The sequence below is a fragment of the Glandiceps talaboti genome, chromosome 4, assembly GCF_964340395.1.
Source record: "Glandiceps talaboti chromosome 4, keGlaTala1.1, whole genome shotgun sequence".
NCBI lineage: Eukaryota > Metazoa > Hemichordata > Enteropneusta > Spengelidae > Glandiceps > Glandiceps talaboti.
The window spans coordinates 8,314,636-8,340,819 of NC_135552.1; the positions used below are offsets into that span (position 1 = coordinate 8,314,636).

The 26,184-nt window shown below is 35.9% G+C and overlaps 1 protein-coding gene across 1 annotated transcript; it reads right to left on the reverse strand.

Moving 5' to 3' along the window:
- Positions 1-2,738: 2,738 nt before the first annotated feature.
- On the reverse strand, positions 2,739-14,573 carry LOC144433868 (growth/differentiation factor 8-like). The gene is made up of 3 exons (XM_078122258.1): positions 14,047-14,573; positions 6,505-6,890; positions 2,739-5,748 (listed from the first exon to the last, which is right to left on the reverse strand). Exons 1-3 carry the CDS (start codon positions 14,513-14,515, stop codon positions 5,365-5,367), a joined length of 1,239 nt encoding a protein of 412 aa, XP_077978384.1. The 5' UTR covers positions 14,516-14,573; the 3' UTR covers positions 2,739-5,364.
- Between the last annotated feature and the right edge of the window lie 11,611 nt (positions 14,574-26,184).

Consider the following 26,184-nt stretch of genomic DNA (forward strand, 5'->3'; position numbering starts at 1 on the left):
GATGAACCACACTTTTTGACTAGGTACACCATACTTTTATTTACCTTGTTAATGGCAATATAAAGTTTGATCTCTCTTGTTTTATGTGCTCATAATGTTTTGCCCTCTGACTGATGAATTACTTTATGTAATCATGAGTGTCATCATAGTATTTACAGAATTTTTCTAAATTTTCTAAATTAATTGATTTAGCCGAAGTTTTTTTGATGTTTCATTATCAAAATATTAGCCCTTCACAGTTAAACAGGCTGAGTCAGCAATTTTATTCTCTTTTCTGTAACTTTGTTGAAACTACTCTTATGTTATCCCAACTCCTAGAATATATTCAATCATAGTCCAGTTGCCAGAGGTGGTTTTGGGGGGTTAACCTTGCAATGTGAGTTATATGATATTTTTTTGCAGATTCCACCTCAGAAAGGTGTCCTGTTAGCATATCTGACGGGTGCCACTCGCGCACCTCTGGGCATTTTGCTATATCGTGAGAAAACCAAAATACCATGTATTGCTATGGGTAAACACATGTTTTGGTAGGCTTAATACTTACTGCCTATAAAACCATGTCAAAGTTACTTAAAAGTCATATTTACATGTTACACACTGTATATTATGAATAATCAGTCAATTACAAATATTTTGTCAAAAGTTTTGGATATTAAAATATCATAATTAGGCCAAAGGTCAACAAAATGACGCCATTTTCAGTTATGACATAGGTAGTGACTGTGTTTTCTGTGTATTGTGTGGGTACATCCATGTATCATCTAGATTTTATTTATCAAATCAGGTTATGACACCAGTTACATATTATAAGCTGTGTCATACTGATATTTTGTTCCCCCAAACTGAATATATATGTATTTTTTTTGAAATTTATGCATATCATTACTTCAGCTTTCAGGTTGTAAAGTGGTCAAAATGGTCTAATTTATACAACGTTTGAAGTTCAAAACTTTTTTTTTTATATTCAAAAACCTTGGCTCAAGATTTGTTGTGGATATATTATGATCACTAACTGTAAATCAACACATGATAATCACTTTTTCATAATTAGGTTATCAGATCATGATTTATGATATGTACAAAGTTCAACAAAATACTTACATATATTAAGTTTTAGAGACAAAATATCAGTATGACTCAGCTTATAATGTGTAACTGGTGTCATAACCCGATTTGATAAATAAAATTTATATGATAAATGGATGTACCCACACGATACACAGAAAATACATCCACTACCTATAAGTCATAACAACTGAAAATGGCGACATTTTGTTGACCTTTAGCCTAATTATGATATTTTAATATCCAAAACTTTTGACAAAATATTTGTAATTGACTGATTATTCATAATATACAGTGTGCAACATGTAAATATGACTTTAAAGTAACTTTGACATGGTTTTATAGGCAGTAAGTATTAAGCCTACCAAAACATGTGTTTACCCATAGCAATACATGGTATTTTGGTTTTCTCGCGATATAACAAAATGCCCAGGGGTGCGCGAGTGGCACCCGTCAGATATGCTAACAGGACACCTTTCTGAGGTGGAATCTGCAAAAAAATATCATATAACTCACATTGCAAGGTTAACCCCCCAAAACCACCTCTGGCAACTGGACTATCACATGAGAATGAATGTTCATGGACTCTGGATCATAGGTACTAGTGAAAATTTCTACTCACAGAGGCAAGAAAGTTTTTTTGGAGTTGAATCCCAAATTTTCAGCAACATGTCTCAGCATCAATAGGGGTGTATTACAATAGTATGCCCTGATGATGCTGATGAGATGTCAATGAAAATTTGGGATTCACTGCCAGAATCTTTAAGCACAACTGAACTGATAAGGTTCAAAAGTACTATTTGCATGGTGTGGTGTCTGTCTGTGTCTGTGTGTGAGTGGGTGGGTGACTTAAACACAAACTACCAGACCGATTGCCTTGGTATTTGGTGGTGACATTACTTTTGGTGTCGAGTTGGGAAATTGTTCAAATGAAAATGATCGCATCAGAGATGTGCGTTTTGGGTCAAAAACTGTGATTTTTGGTCAACAAATTTAAACTCCAAAACTAATGGGCAGATTTGGCTTAAATTTTGTGGGAACGTACTTAGGGGTGTTTTGATTAAGAAGTGTTCATGACATGATGATCCCATCAGTGATATGCAAATTAGGTCTAAAAATGTGTCAAAACATTTTGACACAACTGCCCTAGCAACCATAACCATGCCCTTCATCAGTAATATTCAATTGTGTCGGACAACTGGTAGAGCTATTAAGATATGATTTATGAATGGCATAACTAATTTTTGGTGTATCAAGACACTTTGAAATTTTGGTCTCAGTTACCAAATCTCTTTGTGTTTAGTTACCCACCTTTTGATCATACTATGATATCCCCAAAAGTAAGAAAGTCCTAAATTTCATTTGATAAATGCAACAACTTTCTTTGTTTGCCATTGTCATTAACAGTTAAACTAACCCATTACTTTCATACAACATCTCATACAAATAATAACAGATATGCTGCACTAAAACATCACTTCTCAACATGAACTTTGATGTGTATCTGTGCATAATCGCAAACAGCTGCATTGAGAAAAATGGCGTTCTGTTTCTCCTCCAAATCACAGTCTTATGTCACATCACAGAGGTGAACTGTAGGTTAGACCAAACGTCATGCTTGTTAAAGTATTGCGTGTTACACTTCAAATCTCACACAAAACATGTGGTCTCTTAGATCTGGTTTTAAACCATTTTATTAGCAAAGTGATTTCATTCAAAGTTCACACTCTTTAAGTGTACAAAGGCAGATTCTGTGTAAATCAGAAGCAAAATGTAAACTATCCTTTAAAGTATTGAAAACATGATTTATCTTCTCCACATGTATACATTTGTACTTTGATATAGCTACTTTCAACAACTATTTCACAACATCTTTCAGATGTCTGGCACACGGGTAATCTGTCAAGTTACCATACTGTACTGCCTAATTTAATATGACTTGATGTTGCCAATTTATAATAATTTACACAATGGGTACCAATTAGCAAATTTGTATTCGTCAGTGATGCTCATCAAAGAAGAATTTTAAGCCATGAATCCAAATTTATGCATGTGTTGTGTACATGTAATTTGATGCACACGAATTTGCTCAACTGCAGTAAGTTATTTCAGATAAGGTTTGATCAGTCCTAGCTCCTAAAGGAATACAAGACACTTCTACCAGTACAGGAAAGATCTTAAGGGAATGTCATAATGATTTGTTGTGGCCATCAGGCAAATCATCAGTGATTTATGCATAAACCCATGATCTATGATTTATATTTATATTCACTTACAAGAATTTGTATTATGATAGGCCAGTTACCATAGATGAAACAATGTATCAAATCACATGCAAAACAGGAAAACAATTCAGGACTGTGTAAATATGCTTCAGAATTGTGATGCACTAATACGTTGAATGCATGTTGAACATGCTATGTAAAATTTGAAATGTTATAGATATTGAAGAGCATGCCACATTTTTATTACACTACAATTTTTCACAAAGTAAAATTTGATAGGATTCTCAATGTACACAAGTACAAAAGCATGACCCTATATAATCAGTATAGCTCCACTGATAAGATAAGACTTGTAAAAACTTGGGAGTGAATTAATTGCTGGCCTTTAACGTTTTTCCCTTGTATTTTTAATACAGGAGAAATCTCTATAAAATAACACTGCAAGTTCTCTGACAGGTATAAAAACTGATTTAGCTAGGCATATGTTAATTCATCACAGTAAGTTTCAATGTTTTGAAGTCCTAATGTAAACACAAATGGAATGAGAAATTGTAAAAAGGAAATTTCTCCTTTTCAATCTATCCACAGCAAAAATGCCATCTTAGTGCTAATTTTCATCCTCATGACAAAACTCCAGCTGTGTGAGGGAAAGTTGGACATTTTTGTTTAATAACTGAAGGCATGAACAACTGAAGTGAAGAATACAAAAGTATTATGCGTACTTATTTTTATATGTGGTGCAAAAGAATCATTCGTCAATTAATAAAACAGGTGAAATTTAATTACCCTGGCCCAAGTTGATATTTACCAGTTATTATAGAAGAAAATGATATACTGGCCTATGAGAAAAGATGAGTGAGAACATTGTGCAAATACTTATAGTTGTGAAAATTACTTGTAATAATATACCGGGGTACTGTAGAATTTTGAGAGAGTGAAGAAAGTTGTCTCTGATGATTACTTTGATAGATATCATTGACATCTCTAAAGTTAAATATCATTGATTATCATGTTGCACACTCGGGCAACAATGTCAAACTACTGCAATTTGTCTCTTTCAGGATAGAGAATAACATATAGATATTCCCACTAATCAAGCTTAGAGTTAGTTTCTTGCTTCCATTTTTAAAAGCGCTTTCACTTTTTGAAAATGCCAAATTATTGAAGAGCACCAATTGAAAGCAAGCAGATATCCAATGTTTTACCATATATGCTCGCTTGGATCCAAATCTAGTTAGGTATCCAAACTGCAAGGACATTTCCATGCAGTGCAAAATACTCTTATCAGAGTAAGAATTATAATACATACAAAATGTAGAGGTGTAACAGCATTTTAAATGTGATAACACTTCTATGTCTATATTCTAAAATCTATGTATACAATGTACTTTCTCCTCAAATAGCTCAACAACATTCAGTTATCAAAAGTTAACAACTTGCTGGGGGAAAAAACATTGTTCTACTTTTTAACACTTTCTGTGACTATTTCTAGTAAGAGTTCAAATGAGCTTTTACAAAAATGTTATTGTATGTTACAAAAAAGCTTCTTATTTGGACACGGATAATAATTCTTAAAAGTTTAAGACTTTTTGATTCTTATGACATCCTCCAAACAAGAAAGCAAAGGTAAGTAGTAAATCAGTTTGTGCATTCCCACAGTTCTCTTGAATTTCACAACCACCTACATATTAGAATTTAAGTACTTTGATCTCCTAATCGTTATATGTTGGCTCAAAGTAAATGTCTTTTTAAGCAGTTACATAGCATGTAAATTTTATCTCAGTCTGTACTTACTAAGCAGTGTGCAATTTACAATGATAACCCTATCAACACCAGTTGTGCCAACTATAGAAAAGTTCGTTTTTCTTTAATGGAAGCTTATTGTGGTGAATTGATATTATGCCAAATAAAATAAACATCTACAATTTCTCAAATGGCTTTATGTTGCAAGCAGTTCATATGCAGTAGCTTTTTAAGCTATTTTCCTTTATACATCAAGTGTTGAATCCAACAATGTGTTTGCAAAAAGTTTTCCATGTTGGTTGTGCTCAGATTTGTGATGTTATATTGGTCTTTAAGAACAGCCACATGCATCTACTACCATTTCTGGTAACTCTCCAAAAATGATATTCTCAGAGTCATTGAAGTAAAGCATGGAGATAGATGACATTTTGGTCGGTGTGCAACAAGGTCCAGCTGTAGCACTTGGGTCAAGTTGCTCCACCAGCTGGGTATGTGGATATTGGGTAAGGAAGTTAGCTGGGCATTTGCCAGCACAATAGTTAGCTCGGTATACTTTGGGGGCAATGATCCAATCCCATCCAAATTTTTCAAAATCAACACTAATTGGGTACCGACAACATCGTTCCTCCTTAGAATTCTCCTCACATTCCAGTCCCGTTGTTTCTCTTTTCTTCCTCATTTTTTGAGGCTGGACCATAATCTCTATGAATGGTTTCTGAAAAAAAAAAAGATTTAACTAATTGGTAAGGGATGTGCATTTGAAGGTGTTTAAAAAAAAGAAAAATAAGATTTTTGACCAGAATTACATACCATTAGGTTATCTTTCCTTAAAAAAATTGTCTGGAGCTTGAGGAAAGTTCAAACCACATCGAACACTGATGTGCTTAGAAGCTTGGTGTTAAAAATTTGACTAAAAATCACCTACTGTGCATAGCAAAGAACTTCTCATTCAAATGTACATCATTCAGTATAACCCATGTACCCTACACATTATGATATTCAGATCTTTTGACCTAGAAACAAATTTATAGACCAAATTTGAATATCAACAATGAGATCTGTCTTACATTGATAATTTATCTAGTCATCCCCCAAAACATCCCTTCATAAAATATAACTAATCAGCCTAGCAGTTTAAGATTTTTAGTTATTTGCCAAAATGCATATCCTTTACAAAATTTGTGCATCACCAATATGATGACTTTGCTTGAGAAATCCCTTACATTGCATAACATCCTCAGAATGCAAATTCAATCCAACTAGTGGTTTTACTTTGAAATATTCACATACATCCAAACTCACAAACAGACAGTTTACCATGCTAAGTTATAGCATGCATCTCTAGCAATTTAACTTCAGTTGTGCAAAAAGGGTAACACATAGAAATATTTGCCGATCACAAACATGAAGTTTCTGTTATATATTTATCTCCTATGGAATATACCACAACCACTAAAGAATGAACACTAACCTTGTCCTCATCAGGACTTGTATCTGTTACAACAACTGATTTATCATTATGGTCTTTGGCCTCCACAGTTATCCCCCAGTTAAGTTCAGGGTCAGTGAACCATTCAAGGACAATATTCTTGAAATCAAAACTTTCCCAGTGGCCGGAGGTGAGACGAATTTTTTTTTTGCGGACAATCTCGCCTAGTCTACTTTTCTTATCCTTGCTCCATATCTGATTGATGTGTAACATTGTTACAGTATCTTGCACCACTTTGGATGGCTGTATGTAGACCCATAGATGTGCCCTATGGATGATATGGTCCATAATGTCAGGAGAAAACTCAAAATAGCAGCAAGACCTTTCAAGTGCTCCTCCTGTATCAGATTTTCCAGTTATGCTTGGCACTGAAATTTAGAACATATTAATGTAGAAAATGAATACTGTATTCATTTGAAGTATTTAAAACTGTAGAATCATCATTGAACATTAATGGATATTATTTCTGTCGAGTAAGATGTTAATGCACTCTTGCTGTTATTACTAAAGTCTAGTGTGTGAAATCAAAGTGGACTAGCTTGGTATACAGTGAAGTTTGCTGAAAAAGACACTTTCATGTATGTATAATCAGGTCACACCAGTGTAATAGAAGTGGTGAAAGTGTAATACCAAAATCATACATGTAAAAGATAAAAAGGTGTAAGTGCAATATATTGTAGATTCTCTTTTTATGGGGGGGGGGGGGGGGGGGAACTAGGTTAAATATTGAATATTACCTTTCAAATGTGTATTAATACAGACAAAGTCCACACTGATTTAAGCAATTTCTTACCATTACTTCTACAGTTAGGGAATGTACAAAATTTATAGTAAACAAAGTTTCATAGCCCCTCCCCCTTCCCTTAATGCTCTAAAAAAATAATTCAGTGGAATTTCTGTAGCCAGCCCCCTCCATTACCTGCAGTACACTGGAAATGCACAATTACAATATACAACACTACATTAAAAGAACAATGACAACCATAATAGTCCATATATTTCTTTACTAGTGGATTTGGTCTTCACACTCATATGTAAGGAGGTGTCTCCAAATACTAGTAATCTATTTTATACTTGGAGAGGCTAAACCAGCAGATCGTCCCCCTTCAATCTGGAAAGACATCACCATGTTTTCTACTGCCTGCGAGGGGACACTTCAGTCATGTGTCTGACTGTGAAGTGTATTTTGTTGTGGTAAAACTGTTAGAAATTTTGCAAATTTACACTTGGTAAATGCCTGCTTCTGAAGTTTAATCACAGACCCTACACTTTCATGTAGAATATATGGTTTAATTTGGTTCCAAAACATCACAAATATAGAGCAAAATATTTCAATTTGCCCCTTAAGACTATCAAAATTTTCAATCATAGCACCACTGTTTTCTCCTCATCCCTGCCCTATTGTCATCAATTCTGTTCGTTCTCGTAGTGCTCATTGGGTATACAACAGCTAATTAGTTTTCCCTAAATCCACTCTTGTATGCATTATCAGGTCCTAGGTAAAGCCCCATATATTGTAGGTATTATTTATTTGGAAGTGACTCAAATGCATACCTTCACATGTATTGTTTAGAAAATATCAAGAAATGCCCATAAATAATTTTGAAACAAACCACACACTGTAGTCCAGCGACCATTTTACTGTTGTTTGTGGCTGCATGCCCATCACCAAAAAATATTGAAGTAATCTAACTAGGGTAGGTCGGACAAATTTCTTTCCTTCTCGCAACATATTCAATGTTTTTGAAGCAAAACAAATGTTGATGTTTACACCACATATAATGGACCCATTTTAGTACAACTGAACTGATAACATTCAAATAGTGCTTTAGGCATGGTAAAGTGTCTGTCTGTCTGTCTGTCTGTTAACATCTTAAAGTCAAAAACCGCTGGACTGATTGCCATGATAATTGGTGGGTGTATTACCTAGGTCTCTAGTTGGGAAATTGTTCAAATCAAAAGGATCTTACCCCAGGTGTGTGGATTTGGGTAAAAAAAATGTGATTTTTGGTCAAAAAACTTAATTCTGAAACTACAAAGCAGCTTAAGCTGAATTTCGGTGGGAACATTCTTAGTAGTGTTTAGATTAAGAATTGTACATGGCATGATACCATCAGTGATATGCAAATTAGGGCTAAAAATGTGTCCTTTTGGTAAAAAATCTATAATTCCAAAATTACTGAGCAGATTGGGCAGGAATTTAATGGGGATGCATCTGGGGATATGTATATGAAGCTGTATTCACAACGTGATGATCACATCAGCGATATGCAAATTAGGTCTAAAATCTCAATTTTGGTCAAAAACATATCTTGAAACTGCATTGTGAATGGGGTTGAAACTTGATGGGGATGTTTTTGGAGGTGTTATTCTGCAGTTATTGTTGAAAACATTTTGACATAATTGGTCCTAGCAACCATGACTACTCCCTTCACAAGTGAAATGATTATACATATTACAAAGATAACAGGGATGGGTAGGTGAGTGAATAAATATTCAAAAATGTATGGAAATATGCCTGGTAACAGGACCGTGCCCATAGCAACCGCTAACTACAGTTGTGCTGCAGCATCATTGGCAGTATTTTTCATTATGCTGTTAGCATTTCCAGCTGTGCAAGTGCCAAACGTGATGTATTCTAGTTTTTAAGCAAAATAACAAGTTGGTGTACATATCCTATTAAAATTTGCATAATTAATGAATTTGACATGTGTAATTCTAAAATGTTTTAGACTGCACTATATATTGTGGAATTTAAACGAGGGCAAGTCAAAGAGAGAACTGGTGCGAATTTTGATTGATATGTATTGCATACTTGGCACAATTACTAATGTGTGTTGATTTAGGATTATCTGTAGTAACTGAATATTGTCACTCTAGTTAGTAGTAGGAGTAGTAGTTCAACAGGATAAGAAGCTAGTTATAGTTAATTTATTTATTGTTTATCCCCATTTCTTTAATATTTACATTATAGTTTCCCTTTTTAAACAATTATACCAAACATATTTGGTGTACTGTATGCCCAATTTGGAAATTTGGTTCACTTATTCTCTTGTTGTATCTAGGGTGAATTAGTTTTTGAGTGAAGTTTGTGAATATTAATTAGTCGTATTTGCATAATAAGAATACTAGTATTTTACTTAAATCTAGAGATGAGTTAAAATTAGACTGTACCTGGCAAAAGTGTATGGTATATCATGTGAAGCATGTAATATTTAAGCCAAATTCTATGTGAACATGGAAACATCAAAGCAACTTATAGTACAGCATAGGCATACATAAACAATATGATAGCTCATAGATTTCATGAGAAAGTAACCCTTATCTGTGGTAAGATTTTAATTTTACTTCTTACATTGAAAGGCTGGAAATAATAACTCATTCTGTGCAATAAAGTCACTGAGGTCAACTTGCCTGAATTTCAACTATTCAAATGTTGCTCAAATTTAATATATTGACTTTACTGCCCTAGTCACTCACATACAAACAGTATCATTTGAATCAGCACATGTGGCCATGTGGCACCCTGTGCTAAATTAGATATCAGGTGAATGAGCTGAGTGCACTAACCCTGATGCATGATACCATATTTTATTTTATGACAGTCGTTGGTCATGAGTAAGGCTGTTGTTGTTGTTGTTGTTGTTGTTGTTGTTGTTGTTGTTGTTGTTGTTGTTGTTGTTGTTGTTTATAACATATTTTGTGATAAATGTAAGTAAAGGGTAAAGCTGTTAGTTGTTGTTGCGAGCATATTTTGTCACAGTGGTAGATAAGCTGTTGCTATTATTTATAACATGTTTTGGGTGATTTGTAAGTAATGGTAAGGGTGGTCTTTCAAACATTTTTATGGTAAACCACAGACACATGCCTTTTTGCGGTAACAGTACTCCATGTATAAGTCCCATTAAAGTCTCATTAGTTTTCAAATGTTGACAGTCATGGTTGCATTTGTTCTTGATTTAGGCCTACCAGTAGTAAGTTTACATTTTGAAAGCTAATAGTCCTTTTTGAGTGTTTGCTTTTCTCACCGAACAAAAGATTAAGTTGTTCAAGAATACTTTGATGTCTTGAAGAAAAGATTAAGTTGTTCAAGAACATTTGATGTCTTGAGAATATCAAGATAAGACTAAAATAATGTGTAACAAGGCACTGGCACTAGTTCGTTTTGAAAGAGTTGCAAGCATGGTTTTGTGAGAGCACCAAGTGTTGACATTTAGAAGACCGAGTACTAGGAATAATAAATTATGAAAAGTCGTACTTTGTTGAAAAATAATTGTGTCATAAATCCGAAAAGTCATTACTAGTGTCCAAGTACAGTACCAAATACAGTACTGTATCGTACCAAATGTTATTTCCATGTTTGATAAACGACTGAAGTACTAAAGGGGATACTGTGCACGCTTCCCTTGTAGTTTGAAGGCCATACATATTTATGATTTCAACATTTAGGTGCTGACCCAAAACAATTTTGTCAGCAACAACAAATCATGTGTGGTATTCCTGTGGCTGTTTTAGAGTTTACAGAAACATAAGGATTAGAAAGTAGAAAAACATTCTTATCCGTCTCACAAAACTACCATACTTGAAAGGTTTTCCAAAAGTCAAACATACTCTGGCTTGAAGGGGCACATTTTACTTGTAAATTGATGGTTGATAATGGTTACTTTTATTGTTTTTAAGATTGTATATTATCCCTACTACGACAAGATATTAATTTACGGTAGAGCCGTCATCAGCTTTTCAGATATGATTAATATATTTATTATATAATTTGTGAGTACCAAAGAATGCGAGGTCTCAGTTACGTAGTGATGTAGTGTTGCCCTTCTTCGGGCACTTGCCATCGCGCTGTCAACACTGATATGCTCCAAATTATATGTACATGTATTACTATGTATGTACAATTTGCACCGATTTTAACAGAAAATTGGACCTCGAGCTCAGTCACGGACTTTGGAAATGCCCTAAATGTGTGTAAAACTTGTTGACTTGATTAAATAATCACGTAGTTAACTCCTTTCCTTTGTACCTTGGATCCTAGTTGAACACCTGTTGACATCATCCTACATACCCTGGACACTTTAACCCACCCCAAGCCCCACCCCCGCCTGTTAAGTTCGTGACAAAATGGATCGTAAAAATACGAGTGATTCGAAACGCACACTTAGAGTCAACATTTTCTAGAATTGACCATTGATCGGACCCTCCAACATCTATGATTTTACGAAATGGAAATGGCGTCCAGCTCAACAAATGCTTCTGACAGTGTGGCATGGCATGACACGTTCTAGAAGCAAAGCTAATTGTATCGGCTGCCAATACCTTCTAATCCGCATTCAACTCCGCCCATGTTAGTAGCTATAACAAACTTTTAGTGTTGGCAAATCTACAGCTTTGTTCGCCAAACAATAAGGTTTTAAGATTGAAAGTTTCCAATCTGTCACTCATACCAACTGTCCTGACAAACAGGCTTTCAATCAGCTGTCTGTTCTATTCCTACCAGTATTTTCAAATTAAAAGTTATCTTCCAACGATTGAAGTTACCATACTGCAGTTTTCTCCAAAGCGATGTGGATTTCGTATAAATGTCCTATTTTACAAATTAAAGCCAGTATTTTGCGAGCAGGTTGATATGCGGTACTGTGTTGTAGTTGTAGTTGGAACATGAAACTTTCAAGGCGGTGCCATGTGAACTCAATAGAACATTGTCCACAGTTATGTTTGCTTGCGTAATTCTTACAACATGTTACATGGGACAAAAAAAAACATTTCAATTTAATCATTCATTGAACTAACATTTAACTCTACTTTGCCCTAGAACACTCTGGCTCTCTGACAAACAGATTTACGTCATCAGCAATTCTTTTAAACGGCATAACGGTATTCAATGAATGCCTCGTTTTAAAAATTGAAAAACAAAGTCGTAATGTCAGGGACATAACCGTTTTTTACACAGTTTTACTGAAATTCTGACGAGAAGCATATGTAGAAAGTGATATCACGCGTGAACTTGCCATACTGACCTACTCCCGTTAGCCCCCATAACTCTCTCGATATGTTTACTTCGCACGTGTATTATGGTGTAAGTTTTCCCCTTATGAGTAACCTGGCACGCGTTACAGCACACTTGTCCGTGTATCATTTTACATGGGATAATTTAACGGTTATTGGTTTTCGTTGCAATCAATCACTCTTCAAAAGCACTGACTATGCTTTCCTTTGAACCAAACTGTTTGACGTCTTTTCACTGCCCACCAGTTGAGATCTAGTTTTCAGATTTCTTTATTTCCAGGTCTACGACTAGGTCAACTATCGTTCTTGGACAGCAAGGAAACTCAATACATGGCACAAAATAAGTTTATAATGTTTTTACTTGGATTAATTGTATACATAAATCCTCGATAAACTATTTTAGTACAATAGTGATGTCGATACATAGCTTCGACTACGTAAAAATCGTCTTTTGATGTTATTACCACTATTGATTTGGGATTTCCTGGACAGTTGAATACACGTTACTAAATTGTGTTATCGAATAGTTTATGTATACTAACGGAATACCATGTTTGGGCTCTGCCAAAAGCAAGTGATGTTTGATAAGTATGCTTTTTAGAATGGTGCAGCCAGTTTGTGTCCCTTTTAAATTCTAAGGTCGGTGGTATAATAATGATAATTTGTTCTTAGTACTTGCACAAATCACCGAGTTACTTATATGTGTGTACGTTTTAATAATCGTTAATAAGCGCGTTTGTGCAATGTTTTCGGAATGCAATCATTTGGCTTAGTAAGGTGATTTCTCTCCTTTTCCATCTCTTGTGTTACCTTTCTCGTTCAACATTTTTATTCCATGTATGACACAAACATCACAATATTTGTGAAATGAGCCATTCAAATTATACTTTTATAGATTGTTCATGTAAAATTGACTGAGGTGCTCATTATGGACATTGTTTGTATTGATGCACACCTGCAGAACACCATACGGCTTAAATCGCCTTGATTACAGTACAGGTGTACCCCACAATGTGCACTCATCTAAAATTAGACTCAGTTTTGATGACAGTTATCAGTTATCTATATTGTCCGTAATGATCGTGAAATAGTCACATCATATTCATTGTTTTCCACCGACACCACACACCAGTCCCCACGTGTGTCTCCTTTTGTGGCAAACGGTATGATTGAGCGAATCCAGGGATCAAATAAGTCAATATTTTCGTCGAAGATCTTTCTTTGTTCCCTACTACATGTTTATTGATCTGATCCTTCTCGTCAAAGCTTATGCTACTCTAACATAACCCCTGCACTGGCGATTGAAGGAATAATCGTCAGGACCCTTGATTGCGTATGAATCAATACAGGCGTTTGTACCAATAGGAAAATCTGATTTTAGTAGCTTCACCTTGACATTTTAACAAGGTTGGCTGTAAAACGCCATTCCTTAGCATGTATGTCGTAATCAATCAGAAAGTGTCTCGTGATACAGAATCTCAATGTTTAGTGGGTATTGCAACAAATACTTACGTTTTGATGCGAAAGTTATAAGTCTTTCAGCAGTGCAAGTGCTGTCTGTGTATACTGGGCGTGGATCATCCATCTGTAGCTGTACGGTGCCTATCAAATCTTGCAGTACAGGGATCTTTGGAAGTGGCCGAGTAATATTTGGTGGACGCTTCATCCCAAGAGATTCCAATATTTTCTTTTTTATCGCCTCCAGCCGGTACCCTTTCAAGACTTCTCTTGCCATACACATAGGACACAAATTGTCGGTATCTTTGTTCGATGTATCATCCTCGGTGCTATCACTGTCGTTAAAAGGAGGTTTGTTCAAGTTCTTATCATACTCGGCATTATTTGTGTCGTTAGCAACTTCTTTGCTATTATAATGTGTATGATTGTACGAGTAATTTAAGTTATCGGCAGAGTGCTTACTCTCAACCAAATAAAGAAATAGAACCATGGCCAACAAGCAAATTACAATGTTGGGTTTCATTTTGTCAATAAATCTTCGATCTGTGCCGCTGTAGTTGCCACTACTAGTCTTGCCTCAAGTCAGGTTGGCACGCGAAGGTAGCGCTTACTAAACCCTCGATCTTTTATACCCGCTGATGTTGACTATCACAAATCTTGCTGTGTTAAGTGACAGATCTAAGCAGGAGGACAACGATTGGCTGTCAATTAAAGTGTCAGTCAACTCCTCCCTTACTTTGAATTACCATTGTGGTAGCGTGTCACGGGAGACGCAAACCACGCGTTCGATACCTCCTTAAGAAAAGTTTACAAACTTTTATTGTTCAGTATTGATTACCAATAAAAGGCACAATACGCGTATCGGAACATAAAAACACAAACTTTTCAGTTGGACACAACACGGGCTTATATTGATTTTGTGCCAATATAATGTTTTGTTTCGAGAAACAACATACAATAGAACCTTAAATACTTAATGGATCAGTTGGTTTGACTGAAAAGAGGGTCACGTAACCTGACGCTGCTTATCCATCCAGCATATTAAATACTATAAGTACTGGTAGCTATGGCAGCTAACCAGATATGAAGTAATTCATGACTATTCAGAATATAAGCAACATTGCGCCTTTTAACCACCACAAGATTGAAATTATAGAACCCCAGTACAACTGGTAAAATAGTCTCAGCAACGTTTATTAAAATTGTTTCATAATTAAGGTTACACGTTTCCACCGGTTAGCATGAAATGATCTGACTTTCCCCTCTAAACATAGCTGACAGATACCCAACCACCACTGAGATGTCTCTGTGGGAGTAAAATTCCATGCAAACTTCTGACTTGTATTTATAACTAAAACATACTTTTTTAAATTAGAAAAATTAGCCTGGCGCTTACAGCATCCTTGTGCCCTAACTACACATAAATCATGGTGATTGACAGGTAGGATTTATTATTGTATCTGGAGACGATTTATGACATAGTTGACGTAGTTTTGACTATTAAATAAGCGTGTCTACACACATACAGTGTCTTTATAATAAGACAGAGTGTATGGCAGGACGTCATACCCCTACTGGTTACCCTACTGGTCATGGATTCCGATAAAATATAATCGGAAAAGAGAACTCGATCTTGCTTTATAGGTAACTTTACCTACTCTATTCAGAATACCAATCCATGGATAGTTCGTTTTCTTGTTTATGAGTAACCCTATTAAATTTGCTGTATCACGAATTCTGACGTCATTAAATGATGAGGTATTGTTAGTGAATTGAGAGCAACACCCAGCTTTTTTTATTTGACGAATCCCAGTTGGTGGACTGATTTCAATAGAACATGTTGCTTGTGTCACGAACCCTTCCTAAGAGCCTGGTGAAGTGACGTTTGTAAGTCATGTGGTGCTAACATAGCGAAGATATGAACAGTTGAGTGACAGATGCCTGGCCTGGTATTTAGTTTAATGAGACGTGTAACTGACAGGAAAACCTAAAGTTTACATACCACAATCGCTTGGATGTCACATCATACATGCCAATACACGCATACCGAATTCGCTATTCTAACAGCTGACTTAAGTATTCCCCGTGTAATTCTTCCAGCCGTGTCCTTTGTTTTACTTTTACCTCTTTCCACATGAACCCTTGTACCTTTACTTACTACTAGTGTCATAATACGTATACAGGCCAAATGATGTGAATTAAACGGTTTACCCGTCACAATCCTCGTCAACAATTACCCAAAGGTATGTCGCTGTGAAACATATTTCATACCAGAGCCAAAATGTAAGTTACGGGCGCTCCTAAAATATGTATAGACCGGTGATTGTGAAATGTTTTTCCTCGGGTTCACAGAATACTTGCAAGAAACGTGTTGTAATGTATAATAGGTTGAGTTTTCAGTCTTCCATTTTTAAAGGGGAGGGGGTCGTATACAACGCATCATATTCATTGGTTAAATATAGTTGTCTAATATGCTTGATTAAGTCTCTCTCTCTCTCTCTCTCTCTCTCTCTCTCTCTCTCTCTCTCTCTCTCTCTCTCTCTCTCTCTCTCTCTCTCTCTCTCTCTCTCTCTCTCTCTCTCTCTCTCTCTCTCATTTCAATGACGAATGTAAATGGTCGGAAAAATAAATCATTCAGGTCAGTTTCTCTATGTCGGACATTAGTTCAGATGAAAAAACGACCATGAACTAATAAGGTACCTTGGATTAGGTTCAAATTCCTCTTATTCATCGTCATAGATTGCATGCACGTAACGCGCGAAGTAAAGCGATTCCTGATGAAAGTAAGCATATGAAATATGTGTGCATTGTCTTTGCGCCTTTGAACACACGGTGATAAATTAAGAAAATACCGTCATGCGTGTCCAAACGTTAATTTGCTTTTTTGCAATGTCATCCGAACGCACGAGTACATACGTCATATGTAATATATTGGCTAGCATTCCAATATCTATGAGAGCGCATAGCGAACGGTTGAAGGTAAAGGGCAATTTCACAAAACTGTCCCAAATTCTACAAGTTTTAACCCAAAACACTACTTAGGAATACAATTTTACAAGGCTGGACTTTTCACTTGAAAATACCCAGTTAGAAACATTTTTTATGGTTCCAGTGGTATACGGTCACTGTAAACAAAACGTTGCTAGAACACACGAAAATTCATCCACGTCGGAAAAACCCTGTACGACGGTAATGTTATATCCACGAGCCTATCCGTTGACACAATTTGAAGTATACTTTTGAACATTTTCAGGTATGAATTTTCGACCTTGTCTTTAATTTGGTGCAAACTTATACTTTTGAAACGAATAGAGCAGATGGTATTCTTTACATGTAGATTAACACTAAGAACTGTTCAGATTTCACATATCCAACTTGGTCTTATTACAAAGCATGTTTGTTACATCTTTAAAATGCCAGGGTTATAATGGTAATTAATTGTGTCACTGTAGCAAGGCTACTCAACTAAATATTGAAACTGCAGATGTATGCTAAATATATTAAATGGGTAAGGTGGGCTTTTTCGGATCGTGCATGCAACAGTCCATGAACATGCTTTCTATCGAGTTTCATTGATAAAACTTAGTGCTATTATTGTGTAAATTTAAAGTATACCCATTGCAATTGATTGTAAGCTTTATATCGGTGTGAAATAGATATACTAAGTTTTATTCGCCTGTTTGATTGGTTGGTTGGTTGGTTGCAAGCATTTTCCCCAAATAATGATAGCAGGCAAACAGGGACACGGTGTCAAGAAAAGAAATATGTCCATAAAAAAAGTTAATACGATTTTGAAAATAGTATATTGATCACCAACTATCAATATCGACAGATTTGATTATTGGGTATTTATCGACAATTGTCCATATCTCAATTTTCGTTTCAAAAAAAATATTGCATATGTTGTGTATCACAGGTAAAGGGATTGTACACCTAATAATATAGGGATAGACACTTGAATGTAGTCTACATGTATCAAAGTTGTTGAGTTATGCAGTACATCATGATCATTCACGACAAACATGGCAACCATTCAGTATAAAGTAATGTGAGCACCAAAAATAATGAATGCATTCTATATTGCGTTTCTTCTCTTATTCTGCATTACCTTCAGGCATCATTTTGAAAACATTTGGCCATACATACATGCTACAGACTGTCTGCAATATGCAAAAAATACTTAATCGTGATAGACCCAGATGTTCAAGGTCAATATCTTTCTCAAAGGCTTGTATGTGATTATATAGGATTAGACCCTTGGATGGAGTCTCTATGTATTGAGGTTTTAAATTTTGCAGTAAAATAGTGATCTGTTATTCCAAGTATGGCTGCCATTCAGCAAATGTTATATGAGCACTAAACCTGTTTATGTTTCTTCTCCTATATTACCTGTGGACATGATTTAAAACAAAGTCATAAGAAATAAATACGACAAGCTGTGATGGGCATGAAATGGCTGGATTGTAATAATTGACTCTGAATACCTAATAATATGGGGTAGACACTTTAATGGAGTTTTTATTTATGCCATAAATATTGACTTTTACATGGCCGCCATTCTGTCAAATTTGCATATATCGCAAAAAAAAGTGGCGTGCATATGTCCCGTATGACATGTCACCTTTATGCCAGATTTGAAAGAAATCGCATATTACATGCATGAGAAATGTTGTTACGGACGGACGGAGCTCATTGTAATAGTTCCCCTTTGGGGAGGGGCTAAATACACACATGCATTTATTTCATCCATTAGTCATACAGAAGTAAAGTTTTTGGAATGACTTGTTACTATATCACGAGCTAGCTATGTATGTATTACAAGCAACTGACTATTCATAACCAGGGGTATAACGTCCTCTTTTTTTCAAACTGTGCGTGCATGAAAGCATCAATCTTTTTTGTGTTTTGATACGTGATAGTTGCATCCATTCATACATCTGTCAGTACTGATTTAATTCACTGTATAGAAAACCTCGGTTAAGTCCGTACTGGCTAATGTGTGTGTGTGTTAAGCTGTTACAAGGCGGGTACACTCATAACATAAATGATTAGCCCTCGTTGAACGGTATAAATTTCACGTATATTGACTTGCCATTTGACATTTTAGCATAATACATCTGTTCCAGCCATGACGTGTATCTGTCATCAGTGCTGATGGCACGTATTCGCTACACGACCTTTTAAAACGTCTCAAGATGTTGAAATATCAAGTTGAGTATCTATTGTTTTTTCTCAGTGAAGCTCATTTTCTTACATAATTCTCAATTGCTTTGCAGTTCGTATTGCTGCCGTCAGGATAGCAAATCCAGTCTTGGGTGTATTTTGGTCAAAAGTGCATGTTATTAACTGTTTTCATAGGTGTTCGTATACTCCAGTAGTTTGAACAAGCGGTAAAAGTGAGACAGTTTACGTGAAGTATCGTCGGTTCTACCCACCCTTACTCTGAACATTGACAAGCTGCTTCCAAACATCACATTTTATGCATCCTATTTATTACAGATCTGGTAGTATTGTAACACATTCTCGAATACGTTCTGTTCAATCGCTAACTTTGTCACTACTAGTACCTTTAATCATCCAATTGATTAACTAAGAAGTGCGTGCATGATTACTTTACTGTGGTATGTATGTATGTATGTATGTATGTATGTATGTATGTATGTATGTATGTATGTACGGTGTTGTTGTTTGTTTGTGTGTGTGTGTGTGTGTGAGAGAGAGAGAGAGAGAGAGAGAGAGAGAGAGAGAGAGAGAGAGAGAGAGAGAGAGAGAGAGAGAGAGAGAGAGAGAGAGAGAGAGAGAGAGAGGCAGAGAGGGTTTCCTTTGTGGTTTTCACTCCTTCAAGCTTATTAAGCAAATATTTACCCTTCGCATTTCAAATTGCAACTTGTTTGAATCAGCACTTTGTGTAAGGCTTCTGTTGAAAGGAATCCCCGGCTGCCTTCTTAAACTATCTAGGCAAGACTGAAACGCTAAACAGCTTATAATACATGCTGAGTTTCATATAAAATTATACTAATGCCGTCTTAAATATAACCAAGTTTAGCTTGCTAAGGAGAAAAAGAATACTCCACATCACAGCTGAGGTGAAGGCATTGTTTAATGACTAACATTTGTGGTCTATTTTCATCCACGCGATCAGTTGGCATATACCGCAGAAAGTCACGCAACATATGACATCCACATTTTAGAATGTTTGTTAATTGCTTTCAAATACATTAAATAATACGATGAATAAGATGTGTATTGCTAAAGTTGGTAATGACACCGGAAATAGGTGGAACCGGAAAGCTCCAACTCTTGGCCTTCGAAATTCATACTTTGAAGAAAAACACGCATACACACTCGCACAGAACAATTAAGTTGATGAACGATTTCGGATGTTTTTGAAAACCTGTTTTAAGGGACATGTACTAGATCTGAACATGTTTGTATGTTACTTTGTTTATAGGAGTTACGTCTATTGCGTTGTTGGCAGTCGATATGCTATTGTACTGATAAAATAAAATACATTTAGTCGTCACTAGTAACTGAAATCAGCAAATCGAATGAATTACTGGATGGCATAATGCTTAATGCTCCCAAAACATTGCCATGGATAGTAGAGAAAGTGCACATACATACATCTCAACGCTATAGTGAGATTTTATACTAATTTCAATGCATAAATTAACGTAAGTATGCTACCATATGAGTTTTATAAGTATTTATTATTTCGATAAAAAAAGTGTCTCGAGTTGGTCCTTTCTCTACGGGGGGGGGGGGGGGGAATGAACAACAGGAATTTGAACCTAATCCAAGGTACTTTATTAGTTCATGGTCGTTATTTCATCTGAATTAATGTCCGACATAGAGAAACTGACCTGAATGATTTATATTTCAAATCATTTACATTCAAATCAAAGACGAGAGAGAGAGAGAGAGAGAGAGAGAGAGAGAGAGAGAGCGAGAGAGAGAGAGAGAGAGAGAGAGAGAGAGAGAGAGAGAGAGAAAGAGAGAGAGAGAGAGAGAGAGAGAGAGCGATTGGTATAATCCTCTCTCTACCTGAAGTATTTATTTGTACACATATAACATATAATTTGAAAAAGATAACCAGGATTAAGTTTAAGAAGGGTGTGACGTTATCATATTATCTGTACAGTAGTTTCAACACTTCGCGTCGTGGCTTGTTCCGTGATCCACGTCGTATCGATCCTGGCTATTATACCATTACGTGAACAGAATTTTTTAATGAAAACACACATACACAATAAATACAACACATCAAAAATATATCAACATTACGGAAATTAAACGCTCAACATAACTTTGTTATTTATATATATATATATTCCCTAAATACAAATATTTAGCAGAGATATATTAGGGATTTCATCCTGGCGTTTACGAAATTGATAAAACCAGTATGTGATTAGAACATGCCCGTGGGAATGGTATGAAAACGAAAGATTGGCGAAGGTTGTGAGTGTGACTACGGACTCGGAGGACGAGAATAGCTTCCACTTAAAATACCGTGTAGTGCATGCTTTGTCTAGTCGTCAACGGCATGTCCACAACAGATTACAGTTAATCTGAACTGTACGTGGCAGTATTTCACAGAAAAAGGTGATTGTTGTAGTACGGAATTAAATGAAAAGCAATTAGTGATTCAGCATTTCAGTATGAGCTAAAAATTCGTTATATCTCAGAATTTTGTGGAAATTTTGTGATTGAGAGTTAGATAAAAAGTAATGATTCAGCTAAACTTTCGTTATATACTGTAAACTTTAAACGTTCGCTAAAGACTTACTTTCGCTTATTTTGCTGGAAAACAAAAACGTTAAAATAAGTAGTGACTAACATATCTTCTTATGTATATAAACACAGTATACCAGGTTTAAATTGATAAACATTAGTCTTTGGGAACTAGTTGAAGATTGTAAAATCTCATAATTTTGTAGTGGCGAAAATATGATCTAGGTTTGCATTATATCTCGCCATTAAACAGAACAATTGCAACGTCTTCTTTTATAAAGTATATGCTTTATTCACATAATATTACTTTTAATATGGGTGCCAACTTTGAATAGAGTGTAAGATTTTATACCAGTGTTGCCCAAACCATAATAAATCAGTACATTAGTATTCCTTCCTCCAAGCCTTTCTTCCCCAGACTTCTCTTAAGAGATTTAGGGACTGCATGAATTTCGTGACTACATTTTAAGATTGACAAAATCAAATGAGAAGGACGTGACGTCATCACAATTTCTGTACATTAATTTCAATACTTCGGGTCGTTGTCGGCTTGTTTCACATGCACGCAAGCCATTTCACCCACGGATGTTATTTTAAAGATTGACATCGTACAAACTTTAGGAGATACCAGATCTAGTAAATGAAAATTCACTAGCTGCTAATTGCAGTCTTGGTCGGCATTTATCGGAACAATGCATAATACTTTATTTTGGGTTTTCTAGTTATCTTCTATCGGCTGAAGGAAGCCCTTGCGGTGAACTACGGCTTCAGAAAACGATTTAGCAGGAAAATAATGTATTTTAGGATTTCGTTCAAAAATGTTAATTGGTTAACCAGATTAAGTATAATTATATCAAAGTACTATTTTAAGAAAAGCTTTTCTCAGCCTCAAATCATATCAAAATACTTCCGATCACATGTTTGCAATACTGGTTCAAACTCGTGTCATGAGAAGTGGTATTCGATTCACGATGTAAACTTTCGGAAATATCTCGCGATACGAACTTGAAATTCAAGAAATTCCAGACTGCTATCGTCTAATTGAAATCGGTAACGACTCAAAGCACAAGTACTTAGTAAAATATGCAGATAAATTCTTCAACAACTTTTGCTTATTTCAATTTTCATTGGGTCCGTGACGCAGCCTAAAAATCCGACATTATCACCTACAGGGGATGTTGCCATCGGACCACTTGTGGACCACGCTAATCCACAGATTTAGGTCATTCGTATATCTCCACTCCCATCATTGATTACGAGTACTATGTTGAAGTTTATGTTGAGTTAAAAACCACTGTCACACAGGTAGATTTCATGAATTCTATCATTACTATAGCAATGTCACGTACGGATACACCTGTGTAAAGCAAATATGTATTGTAACCCCTTACTAACACAGGTGTTCATCTATTTCTCTGAAAATAAATATTATATAACTATTATCTTGATATTGCTGCATGTTAAAATGCAAGTCTTGCAGTATCGTAATTACTCAAGCATACTTGCCATTGGCAATACTTGACTATGAAAGATCTAATGACATTTAAATTTGAAATTGAGAACTTGTCGATAAATGCTAAAAGGCGAAGTCCATCATACCTACATGAGAGCTAATGACAACAAATGCAACCATCAAGCAACCCGATACTACATAGACGCACAAATCACATCTCGACAGCACATAGTCCATCCTTTATAGGCATCAGTCGCCACCAGTGTTCCTATAATCTAGTTCATTTACTCTCATTTACTAACATTTTGTAATATGTATTTTATAGTTTGTCTAATCTCTACCTGATCTTCTCAAAAATAGATCAAATGTGTAATTAGAGAAGCTGTGACAATCTTATTTGCAAGTCTGAGACATGTCGTCAGCTCTATGATTTGATCAAAATTGATGAAATTTCACATATTGAAAGAAAGCTTGCCATTGTGGTATGCCCTCTAATTAAAGTCATCATATTTTTTGTGGGTCACCACATAGTAAGGAATAGGGAAACTGCAACTGTTGGTGTGTCTCAAGAAATTATTGTGCATGATAATGATATAAATGGGACATCAAATTAGCTAAGAGGGCAAACTACAGCTATTCAGCAGCTGTGCTGTTAACACCTCTCTCTCTCTCTCTCTCTCCTCTCTCTCTCTCTCTCTCTCTCTCTCTCTCTCTCTCCCTCCCTCCCTCCCCCCCCTCTCTCTCTCTCTCTCTCTCTCTCTCTCTCTCTCTCTCTCTCTCTCTCTCTCTCTCTCTCTCTCTCTCTCTCTCTCTCTCTCTCTCTCTCTCTCTCTCTCTCCCTCTCTCCCCTTTGTTTGTAGCGTGTGTATTTATTTTACGTAGATAAATGATAAAACCTAAATTAATATACGTTCGAAAGTCGAGGAACCCACTATCATGCAACTAACTGTACTAATAATAATACAACATGCGTGGACATTTACATTGTACCACAGACAGCGAAAAGATCTTTACTATAGAGTAGTTTGATGAAAGATTGAAAGTATGTATTGTCAGCAGAATATAAATTGTAAAATGACAGCTACCACTTGTGTCACTTTTAAACTTCAGCTTCATCAACACATTGCTATCATTAAGATATCCCAAACACATTCAGACATTCTCACGATGGTTAAAATATGAAAATGCTGTTAAGACCGGAATTAGAGCTAAAACGAAACCAAGTGGCGCATTTGCGATCCAATCTGAGTAAACAATTTCTGATATGTTGGCATTTCAGGTCTAAATCCATGCTTCCACTACGAGCCAATAATGTCTGAGGCCTCTATTTTGTTTAGAGCGTAGACGTATTACTTTGTATAGTGGAAGGAGTTAGGCTCAAATATTAACTTGCTTGATATTCATTCCCCTAATGTTGTTGCCAATGAACTTATTATAAAGTATATTGTGTTTGCTTTCGTTTCGTAAGGTTTTTTTGTATGAGATGGCCACGTGTTTGAAGTTACTGCGATATCCCATGCGGAAAAAAAAACAAGATTAACAGTGTATTAACTTGTGTCTAAATAATTTGTCACAAAACAAATGTCTCGGGGGAACTAGTGCAAGTCTAGCTCAAACGTCAATCTTTATATCAAAAAGCTTTATTTGGAACTTTCTATTTGGCAGTGTTTTATACCTTAACAGACACTTACATCTACAGATTGGTCTATGCATGCGACAGGGCAGACATGTATTCTGTTGAAATCACATGGACTAATCCGTATTAGATTACGATGGTAGTTCCGGAAATGCATGTATGTATGTCTTAAAACAATTCACAAAGGCCATTTTCAGTCCTCGGAACAATTCAAAGGGGCTTACAAATACAAGTCTGTACAATCCAATGAGTCTGGAATGGGATTAGGCGTTTGACACGATGTCTGGGGCTGGTACTCAGGTTTGTATTGTTTGTCTGTGTCTTGCTGAATGATCGGTTTGTTTTTTTACAATACAGGCACAATGTCGATGTAGGTAAAAATAAATAAGTCTAAAAATACACTTTCAACAAATTGAGACAAGCTTGTTCATCTGTTTACTGGAGTGTGTCATGGGTCATTGACCTCTATAGAAATGAGTGCAGCCACAGACGGACAGTTGTTAGAGCTCAAGATTAGTAGTAGTCAGGAGATCCTTGGTTCGAATCCCATTGTGTGGTACAGCAAGTGATGAGAATACGTATCGTAATAATTCAAGTTGATAGATAGCCAATCAAAATAGTCCAAAAAAATACAGTAATATGACCAAGAGCAATTGAAAACCAGTTTCCTTGAGATATGCTTGTTCAAAACATATGAGTACAAGTCATCTTCATATGATTGAATACATTGCTGGTGTTATTGGGGTTTGTCAGGATTTGACCTAGTTACCAATTTAGACTCAGAGAGAGAGAAAGAAAGACAGACAGACAGACAGACAAAGACAGTCAGTCAATCAGAGGCATAGGCAAACACAAACACATTCTAATGATAGTCTCTCACCCCATGATTAGCTATAGATACCCTCACTGTAGGAAGCGAGAGCCAAAATCCCCACACGACTTTGATTGTAGGCTGGTCAACATCGCAAAGTGCAGCCGGCGATTATCACTTGTTTGAAGAAAAAAATTCAGAAAGTGCCACTGTAGTTAACTCAAACGTCAGTCGAAGAATAGATGTGCATCAATGCGATCTATCACGTCATCAAATAACTTCCCTCCCTCATCGATTATATAGGAAACCTGTCGGGAATTCAAGGATGACTGCCACAACGCGAAAGTACGTAGCTTGGCTTAATTACTGAAAGTATTTTTTAAGTTCCTTGATGAACAAGCGCCTCTACATGTATCTTGACTATTTCAATATACCTGCATTACATAACTTAATCTACCCGTTCATCGTACCAGTGCAGTTGCTATTGGAGAGTACATACATTATAAAGGTTTCAGAAGTTGTGTAGGATGTTGTTATTTAAGTAATATGTGATGTGTG